At 41.0% G+C, this 27,723-nt stretch overlaps 2 protein-coding genes across 5 annotated transcripts in view; both read left to right on the top strand.

The window, feature by feature from the left end:
- Window positions 1-16,497, top strand: part of als2b (alsin Rho guanine nucleotide exchange factor ALS2 b) — a 29,981-nt gene extending 13,484 nt beyond the window's left edge. For all 3 annotated transcript variants that reach the window (XM_040051434.1, XM_040051432.1, XM_040051435.1), the window contains 18 exons: window positions 830-896; window positions 976-1,172; window positions 2,383-2,448; window positions 2,554-2,652; window positions 5,386-5,550; window positions 5,661-5,772; window positions 7,565-7,642; window positions 7,732-7,865; window positions 7,949-8,113; window positions 9,152-9,269; window positions 9,710-9,867; window positions 10,065-10,181; window positions 10,271-10,447; window positions 10,549-10,606; window positions 11,000-11,061; window positions 11,172-11,321; window positions 12,680-12,776; window positions 12,859-16,497. In XM_040051434.1, the coding sequence (XP_039907368.1) occupies window positions 830-896; window positions 976-1,172; window positions 2,383-2,448; window positions 2,554-2,652; window positions 5,386-5,550; window positions 5,661-5,772; window positions 7,565-7,642; window positions 7,732-7,865; window positions 7,949-8,113; window positions 9,152-9,269; window positions 9,710-9,867; window positions 10,065-10,181; window positions 10,271-10,447; window positions 10,549-10,606; window positions 11,000-11,061; window positions 11,172-11,321; window positions 12,680-12,776; window positions 12,859-12,897 (2,059 nt within the window). In that variant the 3' untranslated portion in view covers window positions 12,898-16,497. The remainder of the gene's footprint in view (window positions 1-829; window positions 897-975; window positions 1,173-2,382; window positions 2,449-2,553; window positions 2,653-5,385; window positions 5,551-5,660; window positions 5,773-7,564; window positions 7,643-7,731; window positions 7,866-7,948; window positions 8,114-9,151; window positions 9,270-9,709; window positions 9,868-10,064; window positions 10,182-10,270; window positions 10,448-10,548; window positions 10,607-10,999; window positions 11,062-11,171; window positions 11,322-12,679; window positions 12,777-12,858) is intronic.
- The window catches only part of mpp4b (membrane palmitoylated protein 4b), a 31,029-nt gene continuing 16,280 nt past the window's right edge, over window positions 12,975-27,723 (top strand). For both annotated transcript variants that reach the window (XM_040051436.1, XM_040051437.1), the window contains exons 1-7: window positions 12,975-13,087; window positions 19,837-20,167; window positions 22,960-23,081; window positions 23,177-23,298; window positions 25,343-25,420; window positions 25,519-25,602; window positions 27,506-27,637. In XM_040051436.1, the coding sequence (XP_039907370.1) occupies window positions 23,024-23,081; window positions 23,177-23,298; window positions 25,343-25,420; window positions 25,519-25,602; window positions 27,506-27,637 (474 nt within the window). In that variant the 5' untranslated portion in view covers window positions 12,975-13,087; window positions 19,837-20,167; window positions 22,960-23,023. The remainder of the gene's footprint in view (window positions 13,088-19,836; window positions 20,168-22,959; window positions 23,082-23,176; window positions 23,299-25,342; window positions 25,421-25,518; window positions 25,603-27,505; window positions 27,638-27,723) is intronic.

Below are 27,723 nucleotides of genomic sequence, written 5' to 3'. Positions count from 1 at the left end.
CGTCAGTATGTAGGGAGCAGGTTAGCAGAGAGGTACAACGGTAAGTGTCTGTAAAATACAGTAGAGGCTCTGTCATGGTTTGGAGCTGCATTTCAGTCAGTGGTGTTGGAGATTTTGTTAATTAATGAATTATGAACTCAAAAAGTACCATCAGACTTTGACCCACCTTGCAATACCATCTGGAAAGCATTTGATTGGCAACAGTTTAATTTTTCAACATGACAATGACCCCAAACACACTTCCAATAAAGTAAAAGCATACCTGGAAATAAAAACACACAGTGGAGCACTATCAGCCATGGCCTCCCCAGAGCCCGGACCTCAACATTATTGAAGCAGTCTGGGATCATGTTGACAGAGAACAGAACAAAAGACTTCAAGACTTTTGCACAGCACTGTATTATATTTATGCAACTATAATTGCACGGGCACATGAAGCAGAGATACTATTCCATTGTTCCTGGGAAATACTTGAATGTTTACATTTTGCTCAGGGACCCCTTGGTAACTCATCATCAGCAGTGAGGGCTGGATCTGACTGAGAAACAGAGGGGCATTGCATGTTCATCATAAAGCATATTCTTCTTTATCATGCTTTTATACCATAATAGGAACCATCATTTACAAAATGAACCTCATGAATTATTCACTAAGATTTGAAACTAGTGACTTGGAGCATAATATGGAAAGTGTTTACTGAGATTTAATTCAGGGGAGAAGTAGGGTTGTTTTGTCATAACTTGTAAATATCCATGTCTTGATCTTTCCTCACTGTTGCATCTGTGTAGTTTTTATGTCGTGGTAAAACAAAGGGTATCTGTGCGTGTAGGTATGGGTTAAAGGTGATCACTCCTGAGGAGACGCTCACCCTGCTCGCCTCGTCTCCCATGGAGAAGGTAACTCTTTAAAAGCTGATGTTTACCTTTTTAAAAACTCAATTTCTATTTCTGAACTGGGCTGTTTGTTCATTCTTAGACCAAGTGGCTTCGCTCCATCAACCAGGCAGTGGACCAGGCCCTGAGCGGAAAGGGACAGGATGTGGCGTCAGGCAGCTCGGTGCAGAAGTTGGAGCCTCCCATCTCCAGAACAGCTTCGTACACGTTTTATAAGGAAGGGCGACTGAAGGATGCGACATATGAGGGTCGCTGGCTGTCTGGAAAGCCCAACGGCAGGTTGGATGTTCACACTGTTGCATTTACACTTAGATAATTTTACTTATATCAAAGTCAAGTCAAAGTCAAAGTCAAAGTCAACTTTATTGTCAATTCTGCCACATGTACAGGACATACAGAGAATAGAAACTTCGTTACTCTCAATCCCTAGATAAAATAGAAAATGAACATTTAAATATAAGAGTGATTAAAAATGCAAGTAAAATATTTTAAAGTAAAAAAAAAATTAAATAAAATTAAATAATATAATACAATTTTACATATAACAAGAAAGCTATACAATATACAATATAAGGGTAAATGACATTGAGTGCAAACCAGGCAGAGTAGTGCAAATAGGCAAATAGTGCAAATGGAGATATAGTAATGTACGGTAAGAGATAGTGTAACAACAAAGTCTTATGAGGTAATGGCAGTCCAATGCTCCACAAAGTGACTGGTAACTGGTGCAGGCCAGTGAGTGAGTCAGAGAGTGTGTGTGTGTGAGTGTGTGTGACAGAGTTCAGTGAGACCGTGGAGGAGAGAGGGGAGAGGGGGCAGAATCGGGAGGGAGTTAAGCTTCCTGACAGCCTGATGGATGAAGCTGTCCTTCAGCCTGCTGGTCCTGGCCTGGAGACTCCGCAGTCTCCTCCCCGACGGCAGCAGCTTGAAGAAGCTTTGCATTGGGTGCGTGGGATCAGCCGCTATGCAAAGGGCTTTTTTAGTGAGACGGGTGCTGTAAATGTCCTGGAGGGAGGGGAGAGAGACACCAATGATCCTCTCTGCAGCTCTCACTATGCGTTGGAGGGTTCTATGACAGGACGCATTGCAGGCTCCAAACCACACAGTGATGCAGCTCGACAGGATGCTCTCGATGGTGCCTCTGTAGAAAGTGTGCATGATGGGGGCTGGTGCTCCTGCTCTTCTTAGTTTGCGGAGAAAGAAGAGACGCTGCTGTGATTTCTTGGCCAGTGCTGTGGTGTTGTACGTCCAGGAGAGATCCTCTGTGATGTGCACACCCAAGAACTTGGTGCTGCTCACTCTCTCCACAGACGCTCCGTCAATGGTCAGAGGAGCATGTTGGGTGTGCATTCTCCTGAAGTCCACAACAATCTCCTTTGTCTTCTCCACATTCAGAGAGAGATTGTTGTCAGCACACCACGTGGCCAGGCGTTATATGTTGAGAAATTGGAAAGTGTTTTTTTTTGTTTTGTTTTGTTTGTTTCCCCAGAGGTGTTTTGAAATGGTCTGATGGGAGAATATATACTGGGGCATTCAAGAATGGACTAGAAGATGGGTGAGTGCTGGAGCCTAAAATCTCCTAGTTGTTTATGGTAATTGTTCAATTTGTGTGTGGGTGTGTAAGCCTGAGAGCGTGATTTATGACCTTTTGTTTATGCAGCTTTGGTGAGTTTGTGGCCCCCAATAAGACGCTGAACAAGAACGACCACTATCAAGGTTACTGGAAGGATGGCAAGATGCACGGCCTGGGGACATACAGGTGAGCAGCATGAAAATTTATTATTTTCAGCAGCATGCCCTTTATTATAATTACTATTATTATGATTACGATGATGTTTGGCTAGATTTAATGTACAATTCTGAGTTCATTTTGGATTTCTAATCCACACATGGTCTAACATATACATAAATGCTCAAGTATACAGGGAGTGCAGAATTATTAGGCAAATGAGTATTTTGTCCACATCATCCTCTTCATGCATGTTGTCTTACTCCAAGCTGTATAGGCTCGAAAGCCTACTACCAATTAAGCATATTAGGTGATGTGCATCTCTGTAATGAGAAGGGGTGTGGTCTAATGACATCAACACCCTATATCAGGTGTGCATAATTATTAGGCAACGTCCTTTCCTTTGGTAAAATGGGTCAAAAGAAGGACTTGACAGGCTCAGAAAAGTCAAAAATAGTGAGATATCTTGCAGAGGGATGCAGCAGTCTCAAAATTGCAAAGCTTCTGAAGCGTGATCATCGAACAATCAAGCGTTTCATTCAAAATAGTCAACAGGGTCGCAAGAAGCGTGTGGAAAAACCAAGGCGCAAAATAACTGCCCATGAACTGAGAAAAGTCAAGCGTGCAGCTGCCAAGATGCCACTTGCCACCAGTTTGGCCATATTTCAGAGCTGCAACATCACTGGAGTGCCCAAAAGCACAAGGTGTGCAATACTCAGAGACATGGCCAAGGTAAGAAAGGCTGAAAGACGACCACCACTGAACAAGACACACAAGCTGAAACGTCAAGACTGGGCCAAGAAATATCTCGAGACTGATTTTTCTAAGGTTTTATGGACTGATGAAATGAGAGTGAGTCTTGATGGGCCAGATGGATGGGCCCGTGGCTGGATTGGTAAAGGGCAGAGAGCTCCAGTCCGACTCAGACGCCAGCAAGGTGGAGGTGGCGTACTGGTTTGGGCTGGTATCATCAAAGATGAGCTTGTGGGGCCTTTTCGGGTTGAGGATGGAGTCAAGCTCAACTCCCAGTCCTACTGCCAGTTTCTGGAAGACACCTTCTTCAAGCAGTGGTACAGGAAGAAGTCTGCATCCTTCAAGAAAAACATGATTTTCATGCAGGACAATGCTCCATCACACGCGTCCAAGTAGTCCACAGCGTGGCTGGCAAGAAAGGGTATAAAAGAAGAAAAACTAATGACATGGCCACCTTGTTCACCTGATCTGAACCCCATTGAGAACCTGTGGTCCATCATCAAATGTGAGATTTACAAGGAGGGAAAACAGTACACCTCTCTGAACAGTGTCTGGGAGGCTGTGGTTGCTGCTGCACGCAATGTTGATGGTGAACAGATCAAAACACTGACAAAATCCATGGATGGCAGGCTTTTGAGTGTCCTTGCAAAGAAAGGTGGCTATATTGGTCGCTGATTCGTCTTTGTTTTGTTTTTGAATGTCAGAAATGTATATTTGTGAATGTGGAGATGTTATATTGGTTTCACTGGTAAAAATAAACAATTGAAATGGGTATATATTTGTTTTTTGTTAAGTTGCCTAATAATTATGCACAGTAATAGTCACCTGCACACACAGATATTCCCCTAAAATAGCTAAAACTAAAAACAAACTAAAAACTACTTCCAAAAACATTCAGCTTTGATATTAATGAGTTTTTTGGGTTCATTGAGAACATGGTTGTTGTTCAATAATAACATTATTCCTCAAAAATACAACTTGCCTAATAATTCTGCACTCCCTGTATACATGCATTCACTTACAATGCTTTAACCTAATAAGGCTAAGACCTATTAACTTCTCATTAGTGATTATGATTGACTACAACTGGTAGTTTCTCTATACGTTTGCCTCATTAGTTTGACCAATTCTCAAAACAATGTGGAAGTCACCAGCATCACTGTCCACAGCGAAGAACATCACCATGGACTGAGAGGGTGTTGATCAAAAAAGAAAATGCCCACATTAACGAGCCAAATGCCTTCTAGAAAAATGTTTTATGGTCAGACGACACAAAGATTTAACTTTTTGACCACAATGACAAGACTCATGTTTGGAGGAGTAAAGGTGAGGCTTTCAAACCTAAGAGCACTGTGCCACCTGTCAAACATGGTGGGGATATCATCATGCTCTGGGGCTGTATTGCTGCCAGTATTACTGGTATCAGTGGTACTGGTATATTGCACAAAGGGGAAGGAATACCTCCAAATTCTTCAACTCCATCTCAAATCATCAGCTAGACTGTTGAAACTTGGACAAGTTGTTATTCCAACAGGACAATGATCCCAAACACACATCAAACCTGGTTTTATTAAATGGACAAAGCATGCTAGCATTAAGCTTCTGGAATGGTGTTCCCAAAGCCCCAACCCATGAAAATTTGTGGACAATGCTTAAAAGCCGGATCCATGCCAAGGAACCAAACAATGAAATGTTGATTGCTACAAAACGTGTCTGGTCGAGGTGCAGTGTATATATATTTGACCCTGTGTGTGCTTTCTTTCTTGTGAAGATGAGCTAACTATCAGCAACCGTATTTAAACATACTTATAACAGTTTTGAGGGAGATTTCTCATTAGCAAATGTTGTCACCTGATAAAAGAAGTTCTTCTTGCTTGCTTTCCTTAAAATCAGAGACGACATAGGAGGCATTTTAGCAGTGAAATTTCTCAATAAAAGAAGAGATTGAGGTTCAGTCATAGATAAAACAGCTGTGTTGTAAGAGAGCACCCCTCCTCTATCTGACTGCAGGTATGCCAGCGGTGAAGTTTATGACGGGTCCTTTCAGGAGGGCGTGCGGCACGGTCACGGCATGCTGCGCAGTGGCAAGCTGAACACCTCGTCCCCCAGCGTCTTCATTGGTCAGTGGCTGCAGGACAAGAAGACCGGCTATGGAGTGTTTGACGATATCACCAAGTACGCTCATTCCCACACTCAGACAGTTCTTTTGCCTATAAATTTACTGGCAGCTTTCTGATATTACACATATGAAGGGATAAACAGGCTGCTGTCTGTTTGCTTTCCAGAGGAGAGAAGTACATGGGCATGTGGCAGGACCACCAGCGGCAGGGCACCGGAGTGGTGGTCACCCAGTTTGGCCTGTACTATGAAGGAGCTTTTAAAGACAACAAGATGATGGTGAGCAGCTCAGAGGTTTTATCCCCAGTTGTCTCAGTGTGTCACAACAGCAGACGTTCTTCAGTTTTCATGTTTTTTCAAAGCACATCTGTCATTCGGCGTATGACATTAATCTGTGTATTTTCCTGTTATTTTTGCCGTCTCACAAGCAAAACTATTCATAACAACATTTTTAAGCTAAAGTAAATTAAACCCTGCTTAAAAATATTTTTTTCCACAGTTCTGGTGATTTTCCTTTTGATGGAGGGACAAAATCAATTTTTTCATATTCAGGAAAAACCCTGAAGTAGAACAATTTAAATCATTCATAAATCATAAAGTAGTATAATATTCAGTCATTTTTGCAAAGATTTATTCTATTCTTTTATTCATTTTCCTTCAAATATATGTAGATGATGTAAGTACCAGAGCTGCGTTACGTTTTTTTTTTTTTTTTTTTTTTTTTTTTTTTTTTTTGGTAATGTTTGTGTGTTCTTGTAGCAAACACTATAACAGCAGCTCTAGGGCTGGGCGATATGGCCCAAAATCCATATTGCGGTATAATTTGAAGCACGTGCGGTAACGATATATATCACGATATATTGTTCTGTATAATGTATTTTCAAGGCGCACTTGAAATCCTTTAATTTTCTCAAATCGAGAGTGTGCCTTATGTATGAATTCTGGTTGTGCTTACTGACCTCAAACCGATTTGGGCGTGCAGAAATCTGTTAAAAAATGTTTTAGTACAACTTTGGTAAGCCGCACTGCTTAATGGATACTATACACGGGCCAAACTTCAGTCAGGAGAACAACTGAGATTTTTCATCCACAATACAAGGTTAGTTTTTAATATACTGCAACAACATGGGAATAGAGCAGCTGCGAGAGAATTCAACATTAATGAATCAATGGTAGGGAAGTAGAGGAAGCGCAGGGTGATCGTGGCTCAAGAGTGTGGAGTTCGCCTTGTAATCGGAAGGTTGCCGGTTCGAGCCCCGGCTCGGACAGTCTCGGTCGTTGTGTCCTTGGGCAAGAAGGGCCGATGGCGCAATATTGCCTCCACCAGTGTGTGAATGCGAGAGTGAATGAATAGTGGCATTGTAAAGCGCTTTGGGTGCTTTGAAAAGCGCTATATAAATCCAATCTATTATTATTATTATTATTATTATTATTATTATTATTATTATTATTATGGCAGCCTCGCTTCTGTCAGTCTACCCCAGGGCAGCTGTGGCTACAACTGTAGCTTGCCTCCACCAGTGTGTGAATGGGTGGATGACGGGATGTGTAAAGCGCTTTGGGGTCCCTAGGGGGGACCAGTAAAAGCGCTATACAAATACAGGCCTTTTACCATTTACCATTTTGGCTTTCCCCATATTTTAAAAGTGCTTCATCTCTTTGCTATGACTGTCGGCATAATTTGCAGACGATAATGGTTGTAGCCGCTGCGATGCTTTCGACCAAAATAGGCGCAGCTTGATGACATCATCAACATGCGCTATCGCGGTAGAACGGTATAGTCAAAATCTCTATCGTTGGCCAAATTTATATCGTTTCTTTCGTATATCGTTTATATCGCCCACCCCTAAGCAGCTCCGTCAGTTTCAGCAAAAACTGAAATAAATTAACATTTTTAGTGCGCTGATTGTCCGGGTTCACATATCATTATATAAATATGCATATATATATATATATATATATATATATATATATATATATATATATATATATATATATATATATATATATATATAATGATATGTACACATAATAAATGTGTGTTTAAAATGGGAGATGATGACTCTTTCAGGGCACTGGTGTCCTTCTGTCAGAGGACGACACGACGTACGAGGGCGAATTCTCAGACGACTGGACCCTCAGTGGAAAGGTAACTAAATATGAATACTTTTAATTTTTTCTTCTAAATCTAATACCGAGTGCAAGTACTTGTTATTAAATGTCCTGGCTCTCCCTCAGGGCGTGCTGACCATGCCCAATGGTGACTACCTGGAGGGCTCCTTCAATGGCGAATGGGGCTCTGGTCTCAAAGTGACAGGCTCCTACTTTAAACCACACCTGTTCGACACCGACAAGGACAAGACCCAAGCCATGTAAGCTCATGAGTGGTCTCATGTTTGTTAAAGCAAACTTTAATTTGTCTGTATATACTTTATATTGTTTGTTGATGCGGCAGGAAGCTGGGTCATCTGTGTGTGTGCGCCGAGGATAAGTGGCCGGCGGTTTTCGAGGAGTGTTGGAGTCAGCTGGGCTGTGAGGCTCCGGGCCGAGGGGAGCCCGAAAAGGCCTGGGAGAACATTGCTGTTGCCCTCACCACCAGCCGGCGACACATCCTGGACAGGTACCACCTGACGCCTTCTTATTGGTCATAAAACTTCCCGTTGAAGTAAAAACATCTCGAATCTAAGTCTGTGAAGGTTCTCAGTCATCCAGGTCATCGTAGTTAAAGGAGCTTGCAAAGAAAAGCGTCTGGACTTCTTTAAGTTACTTGAAGACGTTTCACCTCTCATCCGAGAAGCTTCTTCAGTTCAAAGGTCAAATGGTGGAGAGTCCCAGATATAAACCTAGTGGGAGTATCCCCCCGCAGAGGGACAAAAGGACCGCCTGATGATCCTCTAATCGCCTGAGCCAAGGTGTGAAACTGGGTGTGGGTCCCAATCAGCCAGGGTTTCGGGTGAGCTCATTGTGAAACCTGGCCCCACCTTATCATGCGAATTCCTGAGGTCAGATGGCCCAGGATGTGAGTGGGCGTTAAGGCGTCTGGGGAGGGAACTCAAAACTGGATTATAGATGGCAGACAGTTGGTGTCGTAAACCACCGCCTCTGTTCAAAGATGGTCGCTCACAGTGGACATAGATGGCTTCTTTCACTCCTCTTTCAAACCATCTGTCCTCTCTGTCCAAAATGTGAACATTGGCATCCTCAAAAGAGTGTCCTTTATCCTTAAGATGCAGATGGACTGCTGGTGTCGTAAACTGAGACTGCTGAGTCTCAGTTTACGACACCAACTGTCTGCCATCTATAATCCAGTTTTGAGATCCCTTCCCAGACGCCTTAACGCCCACTCACATCCTGGGCCATCTGATCTCAGGAATTTGCATGATTAGGTGGGGCCAGGTTTCACAATGAGCTCACCCGAAACTCTGGCTGATTGGGACCCACACCCAGTTTCACACCTTGGCTCAGGCGATTAGAGGATCATCAGGGGGTTCTTTTGTCCCTCTGTGGGGGGGATACTCCCACTAGGTTTATATCTGGGACTCTCCACCATTTGACCTTAGAACTGAAGAAGCTTCTCGGATGAGAGGTGAAACGTCTTCAAGTAACTTAAAGAAGTCCAGATCTCGAATCTAAGATTCCCAATGTTTGTGCATCCCAGTCCGGAGGTTTTGTCTCGATCTCACAACAAAATGCTGGAGAGTCTGGAAGTCATCCCGCAGCACGTAGGGCCGATCACCATGGACAGATACAACGCCATCCGCCTCTACCTAATCAAGGTGGGTTCACCGAGTCGACGAAGTAAAAGTACCGGTGGCAATAACAACTGCTGATATACTAACCTGCAAACAGGTTTTTAGAGTATATTGGAGCTCTTTAACTGGCTGCAACTAATGATTATTGTGCTGATTGATTTTTTTTTTTTTTTTCTTTTTTTTTTTCTTGATTAGAGCATTCACTGACTGGTTTGTAATAATTCAAACAATCATGAGAAATACGACCATAGCAACATAAAACTGAAAGTCCTAAATGAATAAGTCTACACATATACTTTTAACAGCTAAAGCTCAAAATCATTAACGCTGAATAAAAATGAATGGGCAGCAAATTCTGGTCGTCTTGTTTACCTGATCAGAGTGTTGCAGAGCATTAAAGGAAGTGTTATCGATGAGACCCCTGAGCAGGCACAGCATTAACAAAATGATCCTTTGTCCTCCAGGCGTGTGACACTCCGCTGCACCCTCTGGGTCGGCTGCTGGAGACCCTGGTGGCGGTCTACAGGATGACCTACGTGGGTGTTGGCGCCAACCGTCGGCTCCTGCATCAGGCCGTCAGCGAGATTAAATCTTACCTCAACCGCATCTTCCTGATTGTCAGGTAGTCACTGTGAATGGATCCAATGTCCTTCATGTCTGCATAACAGCCAAGATAGCCTCATAATGTCCTCAGGCTGTCATTAATGCGGAGAGGAGGGGGAAACTGTGAGATGAGCTTATTGATTTCAAAGGCAAATAAACATTTCTCTACATGACTCTACACGATTTTATTGTATGTTTTTCTTTGCTTTGGTTCAGATTTTTATTCCCAGACCTGCCAGAAGAGGGCGGTGTAATCCCAGAGCCGACCACCGACCTGCAGGAGAAGAATGAGCCCAATTCCACTGATGCCCTGCCAGAGTCTCCCAAACCTGCGTAAGGATGGATCCACGTCCCGCTGCTGCCATATCTCTGGTGAGCGGGCTCTGGTTATTAACGACTTCCTCCGTGTGTTTGTGTTCCAGCCGCGTGGTGAGCAGCTCAGCTCTGCTGCTTCCTGTCCTCCTGCCCCGTCTCTACCCGCCGCTCTTCACCCTCTACGCCCTGGACAAGGAGAGAGAGGACGACGTGTACTGGGAGTGCGTCCTGCGCCTCAACAAGCAGCCCGACCTCGCCCTGCTCGCCTTCCTGGGCGTCCAGCAGTACGTCAGAGCTGAACATGCGGTTGTAGAAGAGTTTGTTTTTATTTTATGCAGATCCATAAATACTACTACTTCTTCTTCTTCTGTTTTCCTCCTGTCAGAAAGTTTTGGCCCGTTTCCATCCCAGCATCTTTGCCTGCGCCTGGCGAGAAGCAACAGGTATCATTTTGTTCATATTTTCCAAAACTAGCTCAGATGTTTTGGGGCTGTGCTGACATTGATTGTGTTTGTTAATTTCTTTTAACTTGTTTTGTTTTGGATTTTTTTTCTTTTTACTTAATCTTAATCTTAAGTTAAATATTTGCTAATTTACACATGACACTGTTAAAGACAATTCATCTCAAAGGTAAAAGATCCTGTTTAGGTCATTTTTATGATGGGTTTAAATTGGTAGTGATCCCTCAGTTCAGTCTTTTAAGTCTCCTTACTGTTGTTAAGAATTTTATTTCTGTAGTACTTTTTTAAAAACAAAGGGGGTGAGGGGATGTTGTTTGCATCCATTATTGTTATAAAGATGTAAAGCGTGTTTGTTCTGCTGTGCGACTTGTCCAGGTCATCTCCAGCACCAAAGACGCCTGCTTTGCTTCTGCAGTGGAAACACTACAGCAGATCAGGTACGGCTCCATTCAACGACTTCTAATACTTTTAAAGTAAATACAGCAGAGGGGAGGGGCAGTGGTTGGTTCCTTCATCCTTCATCTAGAAGTCCTCTTTTCTTTTGCAGCACAACTTTCACGCCATCAGACAAGCTGCAGGTGATCCAGCTTACTTTCGAGGAGATCACACAGGAGGTCCAGGCGCTTCTGAAGCAGGACTTCCTGTGGTCCATGGACGACCTCTTCCCTGTCTTCCTCTATGTAGTACTACGAGCGCGGTGAGCATTGAACCACAAAAAAAGCACAGTAATGCACACATTTACAGAAATAAATGGCGATAATGAGGTGTGGGCAGAAACACAAGCAGTGGAGAATGGCTTAAAAAAAACTGCAAGGGCTTTTGCTATTTTTGTAAGCATAACCAAAAGTTTTAGGTTTCAGCTTCTTAAATGTGGAGGTTGTTCTACGTGATGGTGGGGAAGGCAATTTTAGTCAATAATACTGCTGTTCAACTTATTCAAAGACCTACACCCATCCCAGCTGCTCTCAAATGACTTGACAGTTGTAGCAGATCAGTGACATGCTTCACAGAACGGAGTTTGCACTGTAAACATGAGAACATGTGCACTCATTGGCCACTTCATTAGGCACACCTGATCAACTGCTCATTAATGCAAATATCTAATCAGCCAGTCGCATGCTTTTAAGTATGGAGACGTGCTCGAGTTCAAACTGAGCATCAGAATAAGGAAGAAGGATCACTTCAGTGATTTTATGTGGCATGGTGGTTATTCTGAGCATTTCAGAAACTGCTGATCTAGATTTTCCCCAACACATATTTTGGTCTCTAGAGGTCTGAAAAAGAAAATAATCCATTGAGCAGCAGTGAAAATGTCTTGCTGATGCCAGACTCCTTCAAACTGATAGTAAAGCAACAGTAACTCAATTAACAACTTGTTACAACCACGTAAGCAGAAGACTACATCGACAGCAGCACAAAACCACACCAGGTGCCACTCCTCTCAGCTACTAACAGGAAACTTTGGCTACAAATCGCTCAGTCTCACCAAAATTGGACAATAGAAGACTGGAAAAACATCATCTGGTCTGATGAGTCTTGGTTTCACCAACATTACAGTCAGAATTTGGCCTTACTGCCTCATATCAATGTGTCAGGACCATAATCTCTAAGCAATGTTTCCAGCACCTTGTTGAATCTATGCCATGAAGAGTGAAAGAAGCTCTGAACCAAGAAGAGGGTCAAACCTTGAACTAGGAAGGTGTACCTAATGACTTTGTGGTATGCGAGTGTGGAGCGTATCCCCATACAGTACACACATACACATGAGAAACAAATGTCTTGGATTGTCTTTTAGCAAAGAGTGAGTCATTTTATATTTGTCAGATAATCCATCATCAAACATGGTCAAGAAATTCAGCTCAGTGGCTGAAATGAGTGAAAATGAGGCAGAGCAGAAGAGCTAGTGGCTACCATTTGCTAGGTCCACATATGGCACCTCACGGTGGACTCTTTTAGCGTCACAGCCTTGGTACAATACGAGAAACTGGACATGACGAGCAACGAGCAGATCTGACTCAAAGGTTGGCTTTTTTTTTTTTTTCTTTCTCTCTTCAGTATCAGGAACCTCGGTTCTGAGGTCAGTCTGATCGAAGACCTGATGGACCCCTGCGTCCAGCACGGAGAACACGGCATCATGTTCACCACCCTCAAGGTAACGCACATGCAGCTCACGCTGCTTTGTCTGCAAGCGTTTCAAAACTTTTAGATCACTCAGGTATCTCTCCCCCCTGCAGGCCTGCTACTACCAGATCCAGCATGAGAAGGTCACTTAAGACAAGACTGCTGCTACGTCCTCGGTGACCTTCATGCTCCTGCTTTTCCACTCCCCTCCTCTCAGCTCCAGTAGCCGGGCATGAGGATGACTGACAGGGAGGAGGAGGGGTCATAAGAACAGGTCGTCGAATGCTGCTTGGACACATCCCGTCACAGACCCTCCCTCCCTGAAACACTCATCATCCACAGGTGATGAAGGTAGAAATGTGGCCGTGATGACAGACGCGAGCACAGTCACACCATCCATGTTGGTGGAGTTGGGGAATAAAGATGACTGTTATTAAATCACCTTTAGCAGGGAGGGAGTGTAAAGTTTGTCTGTGGGATACCGGACCTCATTTTTTCTCCTTAAAATTTTTAATCTTAAAAAAAAAAAACAGTAAATCTGGAAACATGAATTATTTTCAGTGAAAGCTACATGAAGAGGAAGTAACTCTATAAACTGTGGATTCATAAACTTTATAATCTAAGATGGATGCCTACGGTTAGTGGCTGTTAGGCACTGCAGGGGGGGAGATGGTCCTGAAGGAAGTTTTTTTTTTTTTTTTTTTTTTTTTTGCAAGTAAAACTGACACTTGTTCAAAGTTTCTTTGGAGAGGATTTATCTGGGCGAGCTGACAGCCCATTTTCATACTGTATTTAAAGAAAGAACGTGTTACAGCATCAGTGAATGGACCTGAATCTAAACTGTTGCTTATAAAGATTTTTTTTTATTTCTTCATTTGAAGCGCAAGCTTCAGCCGGATTGTTGACTTGAAAGCGTACTCACACGTCCTCTGAACATAACCTCAGACTATTACATTTAAAATGCGTATCCTTCCTCTGGCCTTTAGTGCATACATTATTAGGTGTCTGTTTTTTGGGGGATATCAGCTGTAGAGATGATCAACTTGTGGTGCTCAAAGCAGCAAAGCAAATGCATTTAAATATCTTGTAAGTAAGACTGAAAAACTTTTTGTTTCACCTCATCTCGCCTCACATCACTGTCACTCACAGCAGCTGCTGACTTGATGAGGATTTAGTTGCTTTTCATGCCATTTAAAAGTGGTATCTAAGGTAAAATCAAAAGCGACTTCACCACCACTTTGGAGTCTTTGGCTCAATTACAGAAGCACATTTGCGATCATGTGGGTCTTTACCTGAACTAATTTTCTGACATATCATCAAAACAGATCCTGAAAAGACTTTCTGGAAAAAGCTTAATTTACTTCCTGCTTCTGCTAACACCAGCATGTTACTGGTTACAGAGCCGTGACTTTAATCGTCTACACAGCAGGTTCTGTTACCATTAACGAGGCTTCAGAAATGAGGTCTAATTTTAGAAATCATGATCTGGGTATTTTAATAAAATGGTGGAACTATTTTCTTTGACCACCTACAGACCAAACAAGCTAACATCAGAGCTCAGCCAAGCGGCTGCCGTCCATGTTTGTCATATGATACTTCTTTCTGCACAGGGATCCATTTCCAGGTGTACTGGGAGCAGTGGTGGTTGGAAGAACGACCATAGTTCCTGTAGTCTAGAAATTGATGAGTTTTCAAGACTTCTTAATGTCTTGAGCACCACAAGGTGTGCAGTGCCACCTGGTTTGTTTTATGTTCATAAGATTAAAGAGAAGACTTATACCTTTAGAGGAAACAATTAAAAAACAACCAGCACTGCAGGCCAGAGGAAAAATGTGTATTTAATGTTTTTTTGTTTGTTTTTTTAAGATGAGCTATTCATTATTCAGTCCACAGAAATGTCTTTTCATTGACAGCGTTTTGCAGGAGGTGTCTTTGGTTTGTATTTCTGAGCCCAGTGTTTGCAGGACAGTCTTACAGCTCTGCAAGGTGGTGGTAGGAAGTGGAAATTTGGCGCTTTTGGAGAACCTGTGTTGCTCTTTATTACAGTCTTATTTATTAGTCTAATAAAAAAAAATAAAATAAAATAACAATTCGAATCTTTAATCTTAGGAGTTGAGGACAAGATGTGGGTTTGTTTGTTTTTTTTTTTTTAAATGTTATTCCCAAAAAAGCTGAAAATTCCTTCTGCTTTTTAGAGATAAAAGTTTTTTTTTTTTTTGTTTTGTTTTGTTTTGTTTTGTTTTTTTACAGTACAATGACAGTGACATTGTACAATTCACTTATGTTGTATTAACGCTACCTGACGGCTTGTTTCCGCTCTTTCTTACCACCTGAGAAGCTTTCTTGTTCATCACTGCTTCATTTTGAGCAACTAGCCATCCACTTCCTCGCTCTGTGTTTACACTTTTTAGCTTTATGCAAATCAGCAGTGTCTGTAACCTTTCCCTAATGTGAAGACATATTTAGCATCTCCTTTGTTCATTTCTTGTTTGAAATGTTTGCAGAAACTCATTTTGCTGGATTGTTTGTAGAAATCGTCCTTTAGCAGTATGCAGAGACGTTTGATTTGTATGCTGCAGGAAGCTGCAAATATCCTGACAGTGTTTCTATTAATCATGTGGAGGCAGGCCACACAGCCAAGGAAGGAAACTAACCACCAGCTAAAGGTCTAAACCTCACTGATCTGCAAAATAATCCATGCAAGCGGTCCAATGTGAATTCTGATTTAATCACAAGAAGGACAGAAATGTGTATTTTGCCTTTTGCGAGTGATGTCTGAGCCGAGAAGCAGGCAGCTTTAACGTTGCTGTTATAGATATAATAGAGTTCAAAGCTTCACACCATCTGCTAATGCTGCCCCCCACCCCCAACCATCAGGCACTGTTGCTTACTTGTGATCTGCGTCACACATGCCACTTTAAAAGGGGATTAAGAGGGGATTCTTTCTTTTGTTGCGGTTCATGCCCTGGTCTGATAGTTTCGACAATAGAAATAGCAGCAGATCAGAGGTAAAGCCGCTGCTCTCGCCCTGCAGGATATTCGAAAATCAAGCAGAAAATTGTTTGTCAGAGGTTGTAAAATTTAAACTTGCTCATGGGAACTTCTTATACTGTTGAACCTAAACTGATATGTGATGATGTTGCTGCTTGTATCTGAGGTGAAGTGTGGTCCTCACACGTGAAGTAAAAATCATTTTATAATCTTCCGTCTGTGTTCATGAGCCCAAATGTGCCCGATCCTCGTGGAAATGAAGCAGTATTGTCTTTTTTTCGAGTTCACCGAGTTCATCCCTAGAATGCATCCTACACACTTTAGCCTTTGGGTTTAACATTTATTTGATGTTTAAGCCAGGCTCTGTTCTTATTTCACTGACTAGAGAAGGCGCCCTCGGGTGTTCTTCAGCATCATCTCTTGTATATTTTATTCAGCTTAAATTTGAAGGCTGACATGATTCACTGCTGCCTATGAAAACAGTTTTTTCTGACAGCGACGCGGCTGACTTTGAAACCAGATTACTGATGTAGTGGTTGTTCACACACTGACTGACTTTATTTAGTCCAGACTGAGTGGAGTGTTTTTGTGCTAAGTGTAAACTGAAGGAAGCGCTGATGTTTTAAACCCTGCAGCTGGTTAACCAACTGCACCAACGGCTGTTTTGTCAACGGGCCCACCTGTGTCTTTTGCACAATGTCAAACGTGTTGTACTTTTAGTTGATGACAAAGGGCAATAAAATCATTTTGGTGGAAATCCACTTAGGTGTTTTGCCTCCATTGTCTGCCTTCCTTCCTTCCTTCGCACCCACTTATCGTGGAGATGTTGCTGCAATCAGGCTACTCGACTCGGCTCCAGTGACTTTTGTGGGAGGTGAATGAATTCTTCTGCAAGACATTTCTGGCTCGAGTTCCTACGAGAGGACCTGGGTGCTGTGGTGGAAAAGCAGCTAGTGATTGAAAACTTGTAAATGAAAATGCTATTCTACAAAGTAACGTTTTCCAAATTTGAGTATATATATATTTTTTTTTTTAATGAAATTTTTAATTAAAATGCAATAATCCAGTTCTCTTATTTAAAATAAAATCATATGGGCTTCCTGTGTGCAAATATAAATAGAAATTTTTTATGTTTTTTGTAAGTTATATCACACTGTACAGTTGAAAGTACTGAAATGGTAATTTTTTATTTATTTTTTTTATTAAATTTGAAAATTTAAAAAATAATCTATATTTAAGTCCCAATGAAAAGCCTGAATCTCATGCTCTTTGTAACGTGTTGATGGGTCAGCCACAGTCAAGCATTCACACACTGTGCATCACTGGCAAACGTTACGTCTGTTGCATACTAGCTCTCATGATTGCTTCTGCAACTTTATCATCTTGTGAGATGGGGTATAAAACTTTGTGAAGAATTCATGATTAATAAAAAAAAAAAAAAGCTCTCCTGTTACAGGCACCACAGGCTGCTAAAATGTAAACTTCTTTTCTTTTTGCTAAACTTGGCAACGTATTTATTTTCACATACATGTGAATGTTAAAAGTAACCCAGCAAAAATTTGGATACTGTATTGGAATAATAATAACGATAGTCATGTTCCACATCAAATATATAACATTTCATTGAATCTACATTTTATTTGTATTTTTTTAAAATCAGTTTTAAATTGCACATATAATTTAGTAAAACTAAATGCATGTCATTTGCAGCCTTTTCCTTAAACTGGAATTTATCCGTATGCCTGCTGTTTCGTCTTTTTTTTCCTTTTGTACAAAGTGGTCAACTTCACACATAATGAGTTGAAAAATATAGAGGAGCAACCCTGCATATATACTCAAAATGATATTTTAATATAATAAAAAAAAAGATATTCTCAGTAATTGCAATATTTATATTTTATTTAAAAATTTGTAACAAAAAATCTGAACACAAGAAAAAAAATGACAATCCTACAGAACTGATTGTAAAATACTGTCACTTGTATGTACAATCTCAAATAACCATATACATGTTTGAGATTTTTTAACTTGAAATTGCAACTCACAATCTTACATCCTCCACTGTCAAACAGGTAACTGTCAAGTTGTCCTCACAGAGAAAAATCAGGAATTACAAACACAAAACAAGGAAAAGTACATTTTAAGGAGTCATTTGAAAGTAGATGGTGGGCTTAGGTCCTCTGCTAACTGTGGGAAAATTTTGGAGGTTCTCAGTAAATTTGTATTGTAGGTGGAATCAAGTCCATGCTCGTAATAAAAGATTTCTTTCTATATAGTGCTGTGCAAAAGTCTTGACCCACCCTTCATTTGTTTGTATTTTGATTTAGGTTTTTGTTGTATGTTGCTCGGAAAACGGTGCAGTGATTTAATAAAACATGTAAACATACAAGAGCAAAAACAATTCATCCAATTTTAACAAGCTTGAAAATCAATATTTGTGTGTTTGGCATTATTTATTTATTATTATATGCTAAAGACGGAAACAGTCACCAATCAGATGTTTTTAAATGGTATTACACGGGTGATCAAAATCTGATGGTGCTTGTGTGGTTCCTCTCTCCTGACCTCCCCTGTTCATACTGTACATATTGTACATATCTCTCCATCAGACCAGAGTTTCAATCCAGTTCTTATGTAATTTGGCATACTTCAGCCTTTTATCCCTGTTTCTCCTCCTTAAGAACAATTGGGTTCTTTGCTAAGTTGTCTGTTATGTGTAAACATGACACTGGCTCATTTATTGAGCTAGGTGCCTTTTTTATGTCTGAATGATTCGTAGTGTTAAGGGGCTTAAACAAACTTAAACAAACAAAATGTTCAGATACAAGGACTGGACTAAAAAGAACAGAAAAGCTTTTATTTTTAAGCCAAATGTTCTTCAAGGAGCCTGAAGAACTATTCCTCAAGACTACTACAAAAAATAAATAAATAATCAAAATATTTGTACACAATACTGTCTCACTGTGTTTAATCCAGTGTAATGAGTGTGGTGCATTTGATCCTTTGATTTTGGTAAAGTTACTGAGTTTTAAATGAGCTGGATGCCGGAGGTGGAATTCAAGAAATTTTCAACAGTCCAAACACGATGAGAAGAAGGCATGTTCTGTTTGCGATGGAAAATATTTTAATGTGCAACATTTCTTAGTTGGAGACCTTGGTCATCACACCCAGGGTACAGGTGGAATTCCTTGTGATCGAGGACAGATTCTCCTTTCAAGTTTAATGAAAGGACCTCAACTTTGGAAACTGATTGGTTAAGGAAGTAATTAACATCATATAGACAAGCCATAATATTGAACGAGGGGAACGTATAGTGGTGTATCATCTGTATAACAGCGGATGATAATCTGTACTTGCAGATTATCTGATCCAAGGGAAGTAGATGGAGAATAATAACAATGTGATAGACTTTAAAAAATTAATAATTATGGTTCATACTTGTGGATGTGTCTAATGAGGACTTTTGTTTTAGGTACTTCATTGTCAAGTATAAAAATATATACTTTTGTACTTTCACTTAAGCAAATTGGAGTCTAAACTGTCTTTTTTCAGTACTTCTTAAAACAGTTACTCACTATAACTGTTTTTGTAGGAAAGGTCATAGTTGGAAGGTATTTTGAGAAGATTTTCACTTTTAATAACAGATGTTCCTTTTTTACAGGTCAAAAAGAGCTTTTTGCATGTCAAGGGTGGCTCAATAAATCCCACTGGCATCACTGCTCTTTTTTTTCTGCTGGAAGGGGGAAAATCCATCCGGCGTATCCAGATCCTTAAACAATAATCTCAGTGTTTTGGGTACAATGAGATGCCTTAGACCTGTTTTCATGTGGAGGGAGGGGAGATCTTGTTGATTTTCAGTAGGAATTGGATTACCAATCAGGAGATTATATTCACTCCTGACAGATTTTTTTCTTCCCCCAGCTGGTGAGGAAGATTATCTGATTCTTTAATTACTCTTTTAGGTCTTTTTCAGCCTTAAAACCTGCTACCTCTGTGTCCTTTGTTGACTTTCCCGATGGTTTATTGTAGAAAAAGTGCAATGTAACATTCATAAACTCTCTCGTTTCTCTTGAAGTAACTGCTTCTCCCTTTTCTTTCAGCCCTCCTCCGTGTGTGTTGATAGAAGCTGAAAAAGTTAAGAAGATTTGGCAGCTCAGCAGCAACCAGCCAGCCAGTGAGGGAGGAACAGGTTTCCGGTGGCCAGAGGCAGGCGGCTCACTTGCCTGGGATTAAGTGGGATCGGGAGGGATTACAGCCCTCCCTCCCTCTCTCTCTCTCTCTCCCGTTCAGCTCGATGAAAGCGTAGCGCTCTGTCTGCTCTCCTGGGAATATTTTCCCATCATATAAACATTTACCTGCTGCTGTGCTGGAGCTGACACCGGCAGGAGGAGGGTGACGGCGCGAGGAGTTCTCGAGGCTGCAGGTGTAGCGGTAAGCTTCGCCAGGGTTGATTTGTTTGAAGAGAGGAGTGCTTGGATTGGAGGAAGGCCAAAGGGATCATCCCGGATAGGTGTTTACTCCTTGAGGAGATCCTACTGGTTTATTCCTTAAAAATATCCACTTTTCCAGCAGCTATTTGCTCTGTCACGTCTGTCTACCCTCACCCTTTCACTAACTTCACCCTCACAGTGGCTATGTGAGTATTTACAGACATATTGGGGAAACAAAGGCAAAAAAAATCCTCTCAGCATTATTCTTTGGTTTTATTATTCGTGTCAATATTGAGATGATTTATAAACTCTGTATTGGCAGCTGCTGTCAGGTGTGCCTTCAAGCACTGATCCTGTTCGCGCTGGCTGCTGGAGCTGTGGTTGCACCTCTGCATGTTCATAAATGTGGTCCTAAAAGTTTTAACTGCACGTTTCACAGATGTTTTGCAAATTAACTGTAAGTTTGAACAAATCAAGTCTGAACCTGATTATGTGTGTAGAAAGGTTTTAATGTCATGCATGTAGACGATGAAATCACCTAAGGACCAGCATCATCGAACGTTTTGGGGAATTAAAAGGGTGCTGCATGTTTTTGTGCTTCTGTGAAATTTTGACATTATGGTTTTTGGTTGTTAGGCTGCTGTACAGTTGTAGGGCATCTGCGGACCTTTTAAAAGTGACAAATTTAAAATCTTTAACCTTCTAACATCCACCAGATCACCTGTGACCCATGTTGGTTCTGGGCTGATTTAATGTCCATCTAATGTCCACCTCTAACTCTGACAGAAAAACTGTGACAAAACTAACAAAAGAACAAAAATCTTATAAACAGTTCATTGCATAATGACTGAAACCAGCCCACTGAATGAACAATGGGCTGGGAGGTCAGTTCCTTGATCATATAGGTTGGGGAAACGTTTCTCCCACCGAAAACGCTACGTCCAGATGAACAGAATCAACCTTTTGACACAGTTTATCATATTCTGATGGCTGCTTCCAGCAGGATAACACAACATGTCACAAAGCTCAAAATCATCTCAAACTGGAGGAGAGGAGGAGATTGGCATCATGGATGTGCAGCCAACAAATCAGCAGTAACTGTTTGATGCTGTCATTTCAACATGGTCCAAAAGTTTCCAGCAACTTGGACTTATTTTTTGGGCAACAAAAGAATCAATGCTGTGCCAGGAAGAGTTAAAGCAAGTCTGAAGGTAAAAGGACATCCAATTCATGCATATCTGGGTTAGGTAAGAAAGGCGTAAATCTTACTATAGCCACGTTTGATGTGGTGTGTTTCCTTCTTGATGGATGGTACTGTCTAAATATTCATGTAGATACTTCACTTGGAGAGCTAGGGATATCGTAGACTCTATACAGGGAAGTCACAGTAAACTGAAGGCAGTTGGAGTTGTTGTAGTGTTAGTAAGTATTGTCTTTTTTTTTTTTTAATGCAAACCTCTTTTCTGTGCCAGAGCTCAGTTTTAGCAATAAACATTTAACAAGACTTCAGATTCACTCAAATAAACTATTTGTTCTTTTCTTTTCTTTTCTTTTCTTTTCTTTCTGAATATTTGACTTTTTAGCCCTAACCCTAAACTAGCTGTGGGTGATCTGGTGGATGTTAAGAAGTGAAGCTCATCTTTTAAAGCTGTACCAGCAGACCTTGTGATGTTTCTTGCTTTTTAAAATCTTTTCAAAGACCCGGCCGCTCATGACGTGACAGATGTCAGCGGTTTTCATGAGACTCGAGTGACAAGAGAATAAATCTGAGCTTGTTTAAATCGGTGCATGCTATTGTTTTGTGTAGCGGTTCTCAAACTTTGGAGTTAATGCAGGAGGACATGGATGCTCTGGATTACTGAACCCCTGATTTGTTTTTTAAACCCTGTGAAGTCTGACTGTCACCTTAGCTTTCATGTTTTTGAAAAAAGGGGGGAAAAAGCACTTTTTTTTTTTGGAAATAAACTAAATTTTGCCATCTTTTTGCAAAGAACTACTTTGTTATAGCTTAGGGTTGAGGGTTAGGAGTATTTAGACCTCCCAGGGTTAACTGCGGTGAAAAAGATTACACCAGATGTAGCTGCTAGTTGTAAAATCCCTGGATAAGATGGAGCTGATGGAGCTCTTTTATTCACTCCTGATATTTTTGCGCTAAATAAAAACAGGCTTATAGAGGTTTCAACGCAACTGTTTCATTATCTGAGTAGAAACGTGAGAGTCAAAGGCTCAGATGGTGTTTTGTACAGACTAGTAAGACACAAGAACACAATGCAAAACTAGACAAACGCCACAAGTTGCAGCAACTTCAGAGCTAATGAAGCCTAAAACATCAGAGTAAGTCATCCTGTCAGCCAGATGCTGCTAATCAAATGCACTTGATTGACTGAATAATTAATAAGTGTGAGTACTTCTATAAATCAGGGTGTTGGGGTAAAATTCACCCTAAGATCAGACCGTGCAATGCTCAAACTGGCCTTTTGTGAAATAACCGCCTGTTAAACCTGCAGACCCTCTCCTTCACCCTGCTGAGTCCTCGGTAGCTCTGAGGAACAAAGTCTGCTTTTACTTCACATGTTGTATAATTATTGTAATAATTATTATCATAATAATTGTTATTATTATCAATACTAAGTGGTTTAAGGTTTCCATATATGTAAGGGATATAATATACAGAATATAAAGAGTTAAAACTCAATCAGCTCCACCTTAAAAAGCTCCAGCTCTATGAATTGTCTGATCTAATATTTCAGGATACTTTTGCACAAATCTTATAATAAACTGATTTATCTCCAGGTTACTGCCCGTCCTGGCGAGCAGCAGCAGGTGGTCAGGGTCAAAGGTCAAGCTTTCTGTAACCATGAGGCAGGCGGTGGAGGCTCAGGTGTTAAATCCGCACTGTGAGTTGGGAGAACACGGTCAGTAGGAGTGTTTTATGGTTTAATGATAATGTGCTTACACACGTTAACCACAGATTCAGCCTTCTGCTAACGTGTCTGAGTTTGTGCTGCAGGTTTGCGTCAGATCCTGTCTGACGTCATAGAGGAGGTGAGGCAGTCTGTGAGTCAGGACATCGACGGAGCAGAGATCCTCCACAGTCTGCTCAACGCCGCCTGGCTGCAGTCACTTCTCAAGGTCTGAAAACTTGAAAAACAGAATTAAAAATCCTGGTTTCAGCGGTTAGTTTTCAGCGTTCCTCATTATACAGGGTGGGCCATTTATATGGATACACCGTAATAACATGGGAATGGTTGGTGATATTAAAGTCCTGTTTGTGGCACATTAGTATATGTGAGGGGGCAAACTCCTCAAGATGGGTGGTGACCATGGTGGCCATTTAGAAGTCGGCCATCTTGGATACAACTTTTGTTTTTTCAATAGGAAGAGGGCCATGTGACACATCAAACTTATTGGTAATGTCACAAGAAAAACAATGGTGTGCTTGGTTTCAACGTAACTTTATTCTTTCATGAGTTATTTACAAGTTTCTGACCACTTATAAAATGTGTTCAATGTGCTGCCATTGTGTTGGATTGTCAATGCAACCCTCTTCTCCCACTCTTCACACACTGATAGCAACACCGCAGGAGAAATGCCAGCACAGGCATCCAGTATCCGTAGTTTCAGGTGCTGCACATCTCGTATCTTCACACCATAGACAATTGCCTTCAGATGATCCCAAAGATAAAAGTCTAAGGGGGTCAGATCGGGAGACCTTGGGGGCCATTCAACTGGCCCACGACGACCAATCCACTTTCCAGGAAACTGTTCATCTAGGAATGCTCGGACCTGGCACCCATAATGTGGTGGTGCACCATCTTGCTGGAAAAACTCAGGGAACGTGCCAGCTTCAGTGCATAAAGAGGGAAACACATCGTCATGTAGCAATTTCAAATATCCAGTGGCCTTGAGGTTTCCATTGATGAAGAATGGACCCACTATTGTTGCACCCCATATACCACACCAAACCATCACTTTTGTTGTTCCAACAGTCTTGGAGGGATCCATCCAATGTGGGTTAGTGTCAGACCAATAGCGGTGGTTTTGTTTGTTAACTTCACCATTCACATAAAAGTTTGCCTCATCACTGAACAAAATCTTCTGCGTGAACTGAGGGTTCTGTTCCAATTTTTGTTTTGCCCATTCTGCAAATTCTGTGCGCCGATCTGGGTCATCCTTGTTGAGATGCTGCAGTAGCTGGAGTTTGTGAGGGTGCCATTTGTGAGTAGCTAATATCCGCCGAAGGGATGTTCGACTAATGCCACTCTCCAGTGACATGCGGCGAGTGCTACGCTGTGGGCTCTTGCTGAATGAAGCTAGGACAGCCACTGATGTTTCTTCATTAGTGACAGTTTTCTTGCGTCCACATTTTGGCAAATCCAACACTGAACCAGTTTCACCAAACTTAGCAAGCAGTTTGCTAACTGTAGCATGGGAGATGGGTGGTCTCGTAGGGTGTCTTGCATTGAAATCTGCTGCAATGACCCGGTTACTGCGTTCACCAGATGTGTTAACCTCTTCAACATGTCAATGGCTGTGAACAAAGAGAAACTTGTAAATAACTCATGAAAGAATAAAGTTACGTTGAAACCAAGCACACCATTGTTTTTCTTGTGACATTACCAATAAGTTTGATGTGTCACATGGCCCTCTTCCTATTGAAAAAACAAAAGTTGTATCCAAGATGGCCGACTTCTAAATGGCCACCATGGTCACCACCCATCTTGAGGAGTTTGCCCCCTCACATATACTAATGTGCCACAAACAGGACTTTAATATCACCAACCATTCCCATGTTTTTACGGTGTATCCATATAAATGGCCCACCCTGTACTTTGGATCATGCACCAAAATCTTATATCTTATCTTATATGAGAAAAGATGACTTACACCAGATTTATATACAAATAACATAAAATACAAAATGCAGGTAATGTCATCTAAAGTAAATGCAAAGCCTAAATGTCCTCTGCTAATTTCCTTTGTTTTAGTTAAGAGACGGTAAAATGTGTCAGTAGGCTTTGCAGGGAGATCAAGGGGTGGTTCTACAAGCTGCTGAATCATACGGGTGTACTTTGTTTATCACAGGACTGCATGCCTCCCTCAGAGTATCTAAGGTCAGATGTTTCCTCATTCACTGTAGTTTTGATATTTGTTTTTATTACTTGACTGTTTTCAGGTTTATGAGTGTTTGCAAAGATATCTAAGAGATTCTCCTGCACCAGCTCTGGATTACTCTTCGGGACTCTCGCTTGAGGTTCATCTTCCAAAACAATTTAATGTAGTTATCATGTTCAAATGTTGTTTGGTTGAGTTTTGTTTTTTTTAAGATATTGAATGTTTCTGTCTTTATAGTTGCTGATTGATATCAGGTCCTTACCAAGTTGCTCTGAAGAGGCCAAAGAGCTGTACCATCTTCTGCGACAGCCACACCTGCAGGTTAATAAACCACTATTGGTTTCACGTTGAAGTACAGAAGAGGTTAAGGGCCTATAAGGCCCATTGTAGCTCAGGCATATCCATAAATCCTATTTTTTTGTAGTTAAATTTTCATGTACTCATGTTTAGTGCATATTTTGATTATAAAGGGGGAGTGTCATTGATGATAATGTTGGTTTAAATAAATCAACACCCCTGAGTCATACTGTCAGAATCTTCGAAGCACAGACCAAGGAGGAGGAGTAGCAAGCTTTCATTCATTAGCCTTGTAATCCCGCTGGAAAACTCAAAAACAAGTTTTATTTGTTGTTATTTATCATCATTTTGATCCTTACTTAGAGTTTCTACGGTATCTGACTTTTATCTGATTTTGTGCTCAGCTCAGATAAAATAATTACTATGGGTTATTTTAACATTTATGTAGATGCTGAAAATGACAGCCTCAATTCAGTCTATTATTAGACTCAGATGCCTTCTCTTAACATGGAAAAGAGCCCACCCACCACTTTAATCACATTCTGGATCTTACACATGGCATAGAAGCTGAGCATTTATTAGTGGCCCTGAAAACCCTCTTTGTCTGATCATCTGTAATAATAATAATTAAATAATTAAAATTTACAATAATGGATTACAAAGCAGTGGGAATTCAGATCTCATCATAGTACATCATAGTCATTGTTATTGTTCTCTGTGCTTGTCCTGCTCAGTGCAGTGTTCGATACTGTCAACAATAATATTCTCTTACAGCGATTAAGAGCACACTGTAGGTATTACAGGTAGTGCACTGCAGTGGTTTGTATCATATCTCTCTAATAGACTCCAATTTGTTCATGTAAATGGAGAGTCCTCTTCACACACTAAAGTTAATTATGGAGTTCCACAGGGTTCTGTGCTAGGACCAATTCTGTTTACATTATACATGCTTCCCTTAGGCAGCATCATTAGAAGGTGTAGCATACATTTTCATTCCCATGCAGATGATGCCCATCTTTATCTGTCCATGAAGCCAGACAACATATACCAATTAGTTAAACTGCAAAAATGTGTTAAAGATATAAAGGCTTGGATAATCTCTAATGTCCTGCTTGTAAATTCGGATAAAACTGAGGTCATTCTATTAGGCTCTGAAAATCCCAGAAATGTGGTGGCTAACCAGATGCTGACTCTGGATGACATTACCTTGGCCTTCAGTAACACTGAGAGCAATCTTGGAGTCGTTTTTGACCAGGCAATGCACATTACAAATATGTGGTTCTGCACATTCATGCATATATTACTTCTAGGCCAGACTATTGCATTCGATTTTTATCAGGCTGTTCTAAAACTTCCCTGAAAAAGCCTTCAGTTGATCCGAAATGCTGCAAGAAGAGTACTGACAAGGACTTTAAAAAAAAAAAAGAGAGAACATTTTGTCTCAGATTAGCTTCTCTTCTTTGGCTCTTTGTTCCTCCAGAATCAAATTTAAAATCCTTCTCATCACATACAAGGTCTTGAATAATCAGGCCCCATTTTATCTTAAATACCTCATAGTGGCAGTTAACCGTCCCTCACTTTTTCCTTCCCCTTGTCACCAAGTACTTGCTCAAAGGGGGTCATCTGATTGTTAAGCTTTTCTCTCTAATATTGTGGGGTGTTTACCTTACAATATCCAATAAAATACAAGTACAAAGCACTTTGAGGCAACAGTTGCTGTGATTTGGCACTATATAAATGACATTGAATCCAACTGAAAATTCCCAACATTTCTTTTCTGTATTTCATTAGTGAACTATAGTATTAGTGAAACTATGATTTAAATGTAACTAGACTTACATATGTACCTGTGTCTTTTCTATTGTTATTTGCTACTGTTATTGTTACTGTTCTTAGTCTCAGTCTGGTTTGTCTGTTTTCCATCAAGGCCCTTCTTTCGGCTCATGATACAATAGCTCTGAAGGACTATGAGCCGGTGTTGCCCCCAATGCCAGAAGACCTGCCGGACGATGAGGAGGCCACCCGGATCGTCTGCCTGGTGAAGAATAAACAGCCACTGGTGAGATTCCTGAGCTAATACCTCCTCAACAGGCAAATGAAATCTGGTTTGTACAGATGGTTCTGAGCTGAGTAGAACATCAGTAG

This window comes from Simochromis diagramma, unplaced genomic scaffold, assembly GCF_900408965.1.
Source record: "Simochromis diagramma unplaced genomic scaffold, fSimDia1.1 OVJJ01000107.1, whole genome shotgun sequence".
NCBI lineage: Eukaryota > Metazoa > Chordata > Actinopteri > Cichliformes > Cichlidae > Simochromis > Simochromis diagramma.
Note: the sequence above shows the minus strand (reverse complement) of the source record. Positions and strands in the feature narration are given on the sequence as shown.